Genomic DNA, 12,002 nt, shown 5'->3' on the forward strand with positions numbered 1-12,002 from the left:
AATAATATTTGCAAATATGTGTTAGTGCAGCAGATAACATAATTTTTACAGAGAAATCCTTCAAATGGTGATGCAAGCACCAAATTCAGCATAAATACTACTTAGACGTTGTTGGTGTCCATTCGGCTGCTCCCGTTTTTTTGTTTGGGGTCGCCACAGTGGATACAGCCAGATCTGCATCAGTATTTGGCATAAGTTCTACGCCGGATGCCCTTCCTGACGCAACTCCAGTGTCACCTGGAGAAACACAAACAGCTGCTGGTGTTCCAAACAGGTCTCCCATCCAAGTACTATCCAGGCCCCGCACCACTTAGCTTCTGAGATCTGATGGGATCAGGCTGACACAGAACAGATTACTCTTTTGAAAAAATGGACTGGCCGCTTGAATTTTCAATAGGCGGCCAGGTAGGGGTCAATTGAAGAATTGCACAGGGGTCAAAATTTAAAAATGCTCCAATCATATTGAAAGCTATACCACATTATTTGTCTGAACATAAAGATAACATAAAGGTATAGTTTGGACTATCTATGACTGAATGTTATGGAGTTATGGGGTAAATGGTGACAAAGGTCAATTTCAGTTTGCACAGGAGTCAAAAGATAAAGTTGCTACAATTTTGGTCAGAAGTGATGCAAATTATTGGTTGAGTTAATAGGGTTTTAAAAAGGAATAGTTTACACCATGTGTCATGCTTAGCTAACATGTTACGGGGTAACGTCACATGTAATCGAATCCAATGGACGTTGGATTGTTTGATATTTACTTTGCAGACCGAGCACTCAACACAGTCAAAACTATTCCATTAATTAATCCTATTAGCTCAAACAATAATTTGCACCACTTTTTAACAAAATAGAAGAAACTTTAACTTTTGACCCCTGTACAAACTGTAATTGACCTTTGTCACCATTGTTGCTGTTTTTACCCCATAACTCCATAACATTCAGCTGTAGATAGTCTAATACCTTTTAGAATCTTTATGTTCAGACAAATAATGTGGTATAGTTTTCAGTATAATTGGAGCATTTAAAATTTTGACCCCGTATAATTCTTCAATTGACCCCTACTTGGCCGCCTATTGAAAATTCAAGTGGGCAGTTGATTTTTTTAAAAGAGTAATATGTAAGGAGTATTTGTGCCAAATTTGGTGCTTGCATCACCATTTGAAGGATTGCTTCAGTTATCTGCTGCATGATGTGGGGACACTTGTGTGTCTGTATGTGCGTAAACAGACTTGTGTGTCTACATGTCAATCCATGTGTGTGCATATTTTACACATTTACAAGAGATTTGTAAATGTTTAAAAAAGCGCAAATGTGTACTGAGATCTATAACTGCACACAAAAATGTGCAAACTTGTATTCAGAATCAGTGTATATAATCAGCTTTGTAGGTGTACAAATCTGTAAATGTGAAATGAGATTTGCAAGTTTATTGTCATCTGCAAATGTGCAGATAAATCTAAACGTGTGCGAAGATCTGCAGATGTGTAGACAAATCTGTAAATGCATACATAGATATTAAAAGCTGAAAAGTATTTTGCTTCCACATCTCAAAATAGAGATAAGCCATCACTTAGTTTTTTATTTCCAAATGTGACTTTTGCTTCACTTCTGCCATGTTTGATCTGCAAATGTGCACAATGGTTTGTCTGTAAGATCTTTCTTTTTTCTTCCCCCCCAGACACTCAGCTGAGGCATGGCAAACCAAAGACTTCATTCTTTGATCTTCATCATTTTCTAGGAAGTTTATTTCTTTATGAATGGCTGACAGTTGACATTCAAAATAACTGGATTCTCTATTCTGGAACTGAAGCGCTGCTTTGAAAGTACTCAGTGGGATATATTTAAATAGTGTTATTGTAATTTTGATAATCTTACACAGTCTCATCTGACATCTCTTTGTGAGAATATGGTGATCGCCCACAAAATGTACACCATTTTTTTCAATAATAAGGCCTGGATTAGCAAATCTCTGAAACATGCTCTTAATCAGAAGAAGCTGTTTCATTTTGTGTGAGACAGTCAGTGGTGGGCACAGGTAATCAAAAAGTTAGCTTATATAACAGCTAATCAGCTAACTGAAAAGGTATCTTTTATAAGGGGAGGTGATGGCCTAGTGGTTAAGGTGTTGGGCTTGAGACCAAAAGATCCTCGGTTCAAATCCCTGCCTGACTGGAAAATCACTAAGGTCTTTAATCCCCTATTGCTCCCAGTGTGTAGTGAGCACCTTGTATGGCAGCACCCTGACATCGTGGTGAATGTGAGGCATAAGTGTAAAGTGCTTTGAGTGTCTGATGCAGATGGAAAAGCGCTATATAAATGCAGTCCATTTTAAAGCTAAACCGATAAACCAGCTACAGCTAATCGATAACTTTCAAAATTGAGTTTTAACACTTCGATCAGAAACCCAAACAGTGAATCACCACTTCTGTCTTTGTGCACTGTGCCCCATGCTGGAAGCGCCTGTTTACTATGTATTTTACTCTACCGCAACAAAAGGAGCCTGCCCAGCAGGTTGTCACAAAAAAAAAGAAAAAAAAAAAAAAGTCATTATTCCTTAGCCGCATGCAGCAGTTCCACCGTGAGGTCTCGGAAAATAAAGCAGTTTTGACGTATGGTTTTGGATAATGGATAATGAAAACATTAGCTTTGATAATTAGCGGTTAGCGGATTAGCAGAACTGTGCCCACCACTGGAGACAGTAATGAAAGGCCAGAGGCACACAAGCATGTTACGAGAGAGATTAAGCTGGCTAAAATCAGGTATAAAAGTAAAGCTGATAAGATGAATAAAGGCAAGTCAGGGTACATTTGGAGTGGGGTTACACAAGTCTGTGGTCAGGATGCAGAACAAAAAGAGAAATGTATTTTATCATGTCAAATCTGATGTTCAAATGACAAATGAGTTGAATTCATTTCATTCTAGGTTCAATATTTATGATTTTAGTGATGACCTGTGTTCCTTAAACTGGCTGTGAGATTAGAATCAGTGAGGTGATTTACAATGACAGAATTGTCTCAGGTGAGTAGAAAACTCTTGGGGCCTGATTGCTAACAAAACATAAGCAGAAAAAAGTGAACTTGGCCTTTAAACATAGGACTAGAAAATACTTACACAAGTTAGAGCAGTGATGCATTCACAGGCACCAGTACCGATGGTTGCGTACGATATGTTATCATTGGGAATACCAGCTTGTTTGAACACATAATTTGCATAGAAGTAAATCTGTAATTACAAAAAAAGAACACCAAGTTAAAATGTGCATGACTTGAACATGACTTCTTAATATAGCACACAAATCAACGAAGTGCCCTTTTACTTTTGTAATAAGATCATTATATATTTAAAGTACATACAGTAGAATAGAGATCTATATTTTTCTAAAGCAGCAGTTTTCCTGTCAAAGGCGTACAGCGTTGATGCCGTTCAGCTGTTGAGCCATGTTGAGCAACACGATGGTGAGAAGCTGCCAACGCAGACTGCGGTCGAAAAACAGCTCCCATGGTTTCTTGGCTTGAAATCCTGCTAAAACAGACTTCTCCTTCAGTATTTCCTCCCTCTCACTAATGTAGTTTTCCATGCCGTGCAAATACTTCAGGGCTGTAAGGAGAACACATAGCACAAAGTCACTCATGTGCCCATTCCAGTGTAATTAAGCTGCAGGGGGCTTTGCTAGTCTCATGAGGTTTTCCTGAAACAAATCTTTTTGCATATTATAGGATATTTGAAAATGATCCCATGACTGAACACAGCTTTGAAGTCAAGTCTGTTTGCTTCAAGTGACTGGAGACAAAACGGTATCTTATACTGTACATATTTTACCTGCGCTGTCATGTGCACTAAATTAATCTTTGCAGCCTTAAGATGAATTCATTTGGAAAGGGAATGTTCATCCTTACCCCTTTTACACCCCTCATCGTCTTCTTTGTCAATAAGTAGATATCTTGGGCTCTCCGGGAACCAGGGCAGGATCACAAGCTGCAACAATGCTGGGATACATGTGGTGGAGAGCAGAATAGGCCAGTGTTCTTCTTTGCCCAGAAGCTCTCTATAAAATCATTCACAGATTACTGATAGACACCTTTGAAAAATAATGCAGAAATTTGTTTGCCAGTCTACAAGAAAGCAGAGCGGCAATGATTTCACACTTATAAAAACTTCAGGATTTTAGAAATGCTATAAAATGGTTAAATGTGCTTCTATCTGTTTATTGACCTTAAACCCAGCACTTGTCCAGTCAAGATCCCACCAGTAATGAAAACAGAGGTTCCCATTCCCATGGCACCACGAAGAGAAGTTGGAGCAATTTCACCCAAATACAGAGGCTGAGCAAGAAGACCAATGCCTAAAATAATAAAGAAATATATTCAATACTGGATGTAACCCTGGATCTGCATCCTTACTAAAATTTAATGTTATTTCCTGTGGCATTCCCAACTATTTTACAATTTTCATGATAATTAAGTTTTTGATTAAACTATGACAAAAAAAAAAAAGGACAGACAGACAGACAAATAAAAATAATCTCTTTGGATAAGCTAATTAAGCATTTCCTTCAATATAATTTCATATTATCTGAGACTGAAACACTGAATGACCTGCATTTATTCCGGCAAAAAGACGCCCAACGATGAGAAGTTCATAAACTCCAGTTGGGTAACTCAGACCCATCAGCAGTGCAGCCATTAATGAAAATATATTATTGGCCAACAGTGTCCCCTTCCTGAAGCAATGACATTAAAATAATGGATTATTTTTCTAGTAATTGAAACAACATTAAAATGAAGGATAATTTTTCCAGTAAATTGAGAAAATTTTGTCCATACCGCCCCAGCTTCACAGACAATGTTCCTCCAACATGTGCTCCTAAGAAGCCTCCTATGGTGAAGACAGATACAATCGTGGACCACAGCAAGGTGACAACGTTCTGTGATATGTCCGTTTCATAACGTGTCCTCCAGGTTTGGTTGATGAAATCCTGTACATACTAAAAAAACAAAATTATATATATATATTGCTATAGTTATTTTTAGAGTTGAAGCATTTCGGCCACCCTACAAAGCAGCATGTACTGATGCAGAGCAAAAATATTACCACAGTGGGCACATTGATGATGGAAACATTATATCCAAACTGAAACGTTCCCCCGATACATGCAGCACAAAGCGCCAACAGAAGGAATTTGTTTGGAAACTGCAAATAAAACAGAAGACAAAAAAGTTTTTCATTCATCTTAATGAAAATGTGATTCCTTATAAGCACTATGTTTCTTTTTGCCATTCCTTGGTGTCTATGAGTTTGACAAAAATTTTTTTTACTGACAACGTACCTTTAATATTTCCTTAGAATCTTCAATGTTTTTAATAAGTAAAAGTTGGTATTCATCTCCATTTTCTATTGGCATTTCTTCAGTTCAAAGTATTTCCAAATTCTGAGTTATTGGTCGTTTAGTCACTGGTATGTGCACAATCTGGTGTGCTGTTGAAAGAACTGACTCTCCACAGTAAACCTACACTGGATGGGAGGATATGTTTTATCTATGGGATAATACAAAAGATCTGTTGTTGAAGTGTGACTCTCAAGTGAAAGATCAGCTGACATAATTTCCCATTTGTTACAGTTTTACAACACAAAATGCTGGATTCTGCTTGGTTTGATGTGAAAGTACATTCAGTCCTCTGTCCTAACAAAATTAGCTGTCCAGTCTCCACCACGTTTCGTATATTCTGAGATGTGGAGACGAATTATCATACAGTGCTGATCAGGTGTTACACTACATCTGAGACTGTAGCGTACTGATAGCACAATATTGTTTTGACCAGTGCAGCCCTATTGCTATTACAGTTTGTACTGTTTAGCATTTTTGTTTTTTTGTTTTTTTTGTTTAGTGTTCTTAGCAATGCTATGCAGCAAATAGAACCTTAATTTCCCTGAAGGACCTTGCCAAAGGGATCAACAAAGGTATGTCTATCTGTCTATATCTACAGTGAGGAAAATAAGTATTTGAACACCCTGCGATTTTGCAAGTTCTCCCACTTAGAAATCATTTAGGGGTCTGAAATTTTCATCTTAGGTGCATGTCCACTGTGAGAGACATAATCTAAAAAAAAAAAAGAAAAAAAGAAAAAAAAAAGAAATCACAATGTATGATTTTTTAAAATAATTTATTTGTATGTTACTGCTGCAAATAAGTATTTCAACACCTGTGAAAATCAGTGTTAATATTTGGTACAGTAGCCTTTGTTTGCAATTACAGAGGTCAAACGTTTCCTGTAGTTTTTCACCAGGTTTGCACACACTGCAGCAGGGATTTTGGTCCACTCCTCCATACAGATCTTCTCCCAAATCTTTCAGGTTTGGAGTTTCATCTCCCTCCAAAGATTTTCTATTGAGTTCAGGTCTGGAGACTGACCAGGCCACTCCAGGACCTTACGGAGCCCCTCCTTAGTTGCCCTGGCTGTGTGTTTGGGGTCACTGTCATACTGGAAGACCCAGCCATGACCCATCTTCAATGCTCTTACTGAGGGAAGGAGGTTGTTTGCCAAAATCTCGCAATACATGATCCCATCCATCCTCCCTTCAATACAGTGCAGTTGTCCTGTCCCCTTTGCAGAAGAGCACCCCCAGAGTATGATGTTTCCACCCCCATGCTTCACGGTTGGGATGGTTTTCTTGGGGATGTTCTCATCCTCTAAACATGGTAAGTGGAGTTGATTCCAAAAAGGTCTATTCTGGTCTCATCTGACCACATGACCTTCTCCCATGCCTCCTCTGGATCATCCAGATGGTCACTGGTGAACTTTAAACGGGCCTGGACATGTGCTGGCTTGAGCAGGGGGACCTTGCTGCCCTGCAGGATTAAACCATGACAGCATCATGTGTTACTAATGTAATCTTTGTGACTGTGGTCCTAGCTCTCTTCAGGTCATGGACCAGGTCCGCCTGTGTAGTTCTGAGCTTTCTCAGAATCGTCCTTACCCCACAAAGTGAGATCTTGCATGGAATCCCAGACTGAGGGAGATTGACAGTCATCTTGTGTTTCTTCCACTTTCTAATAAATAATCATAACAGTTGTTGTCTTCTACCAAGTTGCTTGCCTGTTGTCCTGTAGCCCATCCCAGCCTTGTGCAGGTCTACAGTTTTGTCCCTGGTGTCCTTAGACAGCTCTTTGGTCTTGGCTATGGTGGACAGGTTGGAGTGTGATTGATTGAGTGTGTGAACAGGTGTCTTTTATACAGGTAACAAGTTCAAACAGGTGCAATTAATACAGGTAAACAGTGCAGAATAAGAGGGCTTCTTAAAGAAAAAATAACAGGTCTGTGTGAGCCAGAATTCTTGCTGGTTGGTAGGGGATCAAATACTTATTTGCAGCAGTAACATACAAATAAATTATTAAAAAAATCATACATTGTGATTTCCTGAATTTTTTTTTTTTTTAGATTATGTCTCTCACAGTGGACATGATAAGATGAAAATTTCAGACCCCTCCATGATTCTATCATCTATCTATCTATCTATCTATCTTGGGATTGGCGCTGCAAAAGGCTTTGCAGGGATTGATGTCTGAAAAGAAGATTTCATTACTGAGTTACTCAGCTATTGCCTTCCATTGGAGGACAGCATGTGTTATGAAGGGGATGGGGAAAAGCCATATAGATTGTTATCTCTGAGGGTAATCTACCATAATAAGCCAGCGGCCAGGTACCAAGTATCCAGGTGTTGAAGTGGGTAGGCACCTAGAATATCTTGGAAATCACAAGGACTGCTTTCTGCCGCTTTTGCAACATAGCAAAGATTTGTCCCATCCTGTTGATAGCTGATGCAGGGACTCTGATCCATGCAGTTGTCTCTTATAGGCTGGATTATTGCAATGTTCTGTTCTCTGCCTTGCCGCAGTCCAGCATTAGGGGTCTCCAATTGGTTCAAAATGCTGCTGCCAGAGATAAAGCAGTTTGATTGAGTAGATACATTCAAGTCTAATTCTCCCTCTCGTATGGCTAGCATAGCATTTTAATTCATATTATTAGCAACAGAACAGCTCTCTGCCTCACTACTTCTAAATTCTGGGTCTGTTAGTGAAGCACAGGGCTAGCTGCTGGTGACCATTTTAGCAATTCTCTCTGCTTCCCTGTTAATTTACTGCTAATGAATTAATGCATTAGGTGCAGTTATTTATGGCCGACTTATTCTGTTTTTTTTTTCTCTCTGTCTGAGGCACTGACGACACCTTTGACGGATGCTGGCCCGACACCTCAGTGTGCCAGATTGACCTCAGGATGCTCTGCCTGTTGCACCAATAGCTGAAAGTCATACCTCTCTGAGACCTACCAGTACTGGACATGGACACACGTAGACCCAAGATGGCCTGCTTTTTGTTTTCAGTTAAGGACTCTGTTTTTGTTGCTCTTCTGTTTTTTTCTGTTTCTGTTTTCCATTTCTTCAGTTTGTTAAGAAATTCTTGTAAAACCTGTAAAAAACCTTGTGTTAGAATGGCCTAAGCATTTCCAAAACATCCTATAATGACAAGATGAATTTTTTTTTTTTTTGCAAATTTATATATAAAACTAAATAAATAAATGACAACTAAGAAACCACGTGTACATAAGTATTCACATCCTTTGCTCAATACTTTGTTGATGCACCTTTGGCAGCAATTAGAGCCTCAAGTCTCACTGAATATGATGCCACAAGCTTGGTGCACCTATCTTTTGGGAGTTTTTCCCATTTCTCTTTTCAGCACCTCTTAAGATCAATCAGGTTGGATGGGGAGTGTCAATGCACAGCCATTTTCAGATCTCTCCAGAGATGTTCAATCAGATTCAGGTCTGAATTGGCTGGGCCACTCAAGGACATTCACAGAGTTGCCCTGAAGCCACTCCTTTGATATCTTGGCTGTGTGTTTAGGGTCATTGTCCTACTGAAAGATGAACCGTCACCCCAGTTTGAGGTCAAGAGTGCTCTGGAGCAGGCTTTCACCCAGGATGTCTCTGTACATTGCTGCATTCATCTTTCCCTCAATCCTGATTAGTCTCCCAGTTCCTGCCACTGAAAAACATCTCCACAGCATGATGCTGCCACCACCATGCTTCACTGTAGGGATGGTACCTGGTTTCCTCCAAACATAATGCCTGACATTCACGCCAAAGAGTTCAATCTTTGTCTCATCAAACCAGAGAATTTTGTTTCTCATGGTCTGAGAGTCCTTCAGGTACCTTTTGGCAAACTCCAGGCAGGTTGCCATGTGCCTTTTACTAAGGAGTGGCTTCTGTCTGGCCACTCTACCATTCAGGCCTGATTGGTGGATTGCTGCAGAGAAGGTTGTCCTTCTGGAAAATTCTTGTCTTTCCACAGAGGAATGCTGCTCTGAAAGAGTGACCATTGGGTCCTTGGTCACCTCCCTGACTAAGGCTGTCCCCCCAGTTTAGACGGGGGGACAGCTATAGGAAGAATCCTGATGGCTCTGAACTTCTTCCATTTGATGATGATGGAGGCCACTGTGCTGATTGAGACCTTCAAAGCAGCAGTAATGTTTCTGTACCCTTCCCCAGATTTGTGCCTTGAGACAATCCTGTCTCAGAGGTCTACAGACAATTCCTTTGACTTCATGCTTGGGTGGTGCTCTGGCATGCACTGTCAAATGTGGGACCTTATGTGTAGACAGGTGTGTGTCTTTCCAAATCATGTCCAATCAACTGAATTTACTCTAGGTGGACTCCAGTTAAGCTGTAGAAGCATCTCATGGAAGATCAGTAGAAACAGGATGTACCTGAGCTCAATTTTGAGCTTCATGGCAAAGGCTGTGAATACTTATGAACATGTGGTTTCTTAGTTTTTTTTTAAATAAACTTTCAAAAATCTAAAAAAAAAAAAACTTTTCACATTGTCATTATGGGGTGATGTGTGTAGAATTTAGAAGAAAAAAAATATTTCATCCATTTTGGAATAATGCAGTAACATAACAAAATGTGGAAAAGGTGAAGTTGTAATTAGGGGTAAAAGAGCCACTATAGTGAAAATGTGTTTGGAGTTGAACCAGTCTTTTTCCTTGAAAGTTTGAAACTAAGTTAAGAACGCTCTGAAAACATTCTCTGCATGTTTGTGTCCAAAATAAATCTCTAGCTTTCATTGGCTTTCGCACAAGGCTGAAGCTTGCTTCTTATTCAAAATTTGCCATTGCATCATGGAGACGTGACTGTTGCTGGCTTATCTTGCAGAGGACTTCTTCCTTTTTTATTCTTTTTTATTCTGCACTGCTACACATCCAAATGGATAACACACACAAAAGAATAATGGGTAACTGAATGATAAACAAGTTAATTTTTAAATGACTTTTTTTTGGCACTAGTTACTGGTTGATTGTCATCATACAACAAACCCCATATCATCCAATTCTTTAGCCTTCACACAAACACTAAAAGACTTGAAAACACATCACTGATCATTTCAGCTGACCACACTGAACTGTAATACACAGCAGATGGCAAGCGCTTGACATTTCCACCCAACATTGAGAAACACAAACCCACTTGACAGCAGTTACATTCCTTAATGATACATTATCACATGACTGCCGTCCAGAGTCCAAATAAGAGTGAAACAGCTCTGATTGCCCACAACAGTCAGGCAGCGATCCTGTGTCATCCGATTTGAACCAATCATCACTCACTACAAATGCCATTGAACTCAGCACCATTTGCTCACATCGTGCATATGTACTAATGTCTGTGGTACAACAACACGTTACAAAGTTAAAATGCATCTTTTAGCATTTGAAAATGTGTTCTTCTGAAGAGTGTGGTGTGTTTTATTCGATTATGGATGTATATTCTATTTCCAGAGGAGATTTAAAGAGGTCAGCAAAGAGTGAGTCTTTGTAGTGCACTCACTTCACATATAACACAATCTGCATTGTATTTTAATTTCTGAGACTGCAGCCTGGCATCATCAAAATAACTGAGTTGATCAATTCATATTTAAGTGGACATTATTTATTAAAAGAGGTGCTGATGAAATATCAACAAAGCCATCTGTACAAATGACAGACATATTGCGCGTGCACTCTGGTATACTGGTATGCAACAAATACTCCATACAACCTATGGGCAAACCTCTGTGGGGCCCTTGCAAGAGCAATGAGCATTAAGCTGTGCAAATCACCCTCCCGAGTCCCGACACACAGCTACTGCACACCGCAGCAGATGATTGCTGCCTGCTCAGATCAATGAAATTGCTCTGGTCCAAATCAGAATCCACATTCAAGCAGAAATTTCAAAATGCAATAATGAAATAAAAACCAAAGCAGTCTATAAAATTAAAGTAACAGGTGCATATGACTCCCATCTGTACAGATTACAATCCTATTGTTCACTTTTTTGGCTCACAATGGGTCACAGCGTCATGAATTTTTCGAGCATTTTCAAAACATTGACGTTAGGTTGCAACTGTCTGCGGTGCCAGGATTGCCCCAGATTATTCACAATTACATGCCCTTATTGGGTAGCCAATTGTTTTGTTGCCACTGTAGTAAACAATCTGTTGCCAAAAATAAGTAATGAGAGTTCTGCTTAAGTCTGAAAATGTTTTCATCTGGATTTTATATTGTATTGCAATACTCCCCCCTCCCCACCCTCATGGTCACCATACCAGTGATGGTATAGCTTTATGAAAGGTGAACGGCAAAACAACTGAATGTTGATTGGCAATTGCCAAGCAGCAGACGTGACAACCAGCCTGCAGGTTTTAATGCTGCTAATTGGCTTCTTTAAGATCTGATCTTCTGCTACATGCTTGAGTTTTGAGAGTTCTGCACACAGAATTTTTCAACCCAGTCTGATTCAGCTGCATGAAATGTACATTAATCTATTGGTTTGTGATATTGTCACAAAAAGTGCAAAATGTTCGTAATGGGAGCACGAATTTATTCTAATACAATCTGTGATGGCTGCATGAAATTAAAAGTGCTTGGTGTTATGTTTAGGGTTAGGAGAAGGAGTAGGGTT

At 39.5% G+C, this 12,002-nt stretch overlaps 1 protein-coding gene across 3 annotated transcripts in view; it reads right to left on the reverse strand.

Moving 5' to 3' along the window:
• Positions 1 to 12,002, reverse strand: part of slc2a11b (solute carrier family 2 member 11b) — a 31,750-nt gene that overhangs the window by 14,731 nt on the left and 5,017 nt on the right. Inside the window, exons 1-8 of one of the 3 annotated variants that reach the window (XM_034170214.1) lie at positions 5,333 to 5,708; positions 5,098 to 5,196; positions 4,830 to 4,990; positions 4,602 to 4,726; positions 4,219 to 4,348; positions 3,903 to 4,051; positions 3,416 to 3,603; positions 3,118 to 3,228 (exon numbers count right to left, since the gene is read on the reverse strand). In XM_034170214.1, the coding sequence (XP_034026105.1) occupies positions 3,118 to 3,228; positions 3,416 to 3,603; positions 3,903 to 4,051; positions 4,219 to 4,348; positions 4,602 to 4,726; positions 4,830 to 4,990; positions 5,098 to 5,196; positions 5,333 to 5,407 (1,038 nt within the window). In that variant the 5' untranslated portion in view covers positions 5,408 to 5,708. Of the gene's footprint in view, positions 1 to 3,117; positions 3,229 to 3,415; positions 3,604 to 3,902; positions 4,052 to 4,218; positions 4,349 to 4,601; positions 4,727 to 4,829; positions 4,991 to 5,097; positions 5,709 to 12,002 lie in introns of those variants that run through there. The other 2 variants (XM_034170215.1, XM_034170213.1) reach the window with 2 other exon arrangements.

The sequence above is a fragment of the Thalassophryne amazonica genome, chromosome 5 (genome assembly GCF_902500255.1).
Source record: "Thalassophryne amazonica chromosome 5, fThaAma1.1, whole genome shotgun sequence".
Classification (NCBI taxonomy): domain Eukaryota; kingdom Metazoa; phylum Chordata; class Actinopteri; order Batrachoidiformes; family Batrachoididae; genus Thalassophryne; species Thalassophryne amazonica.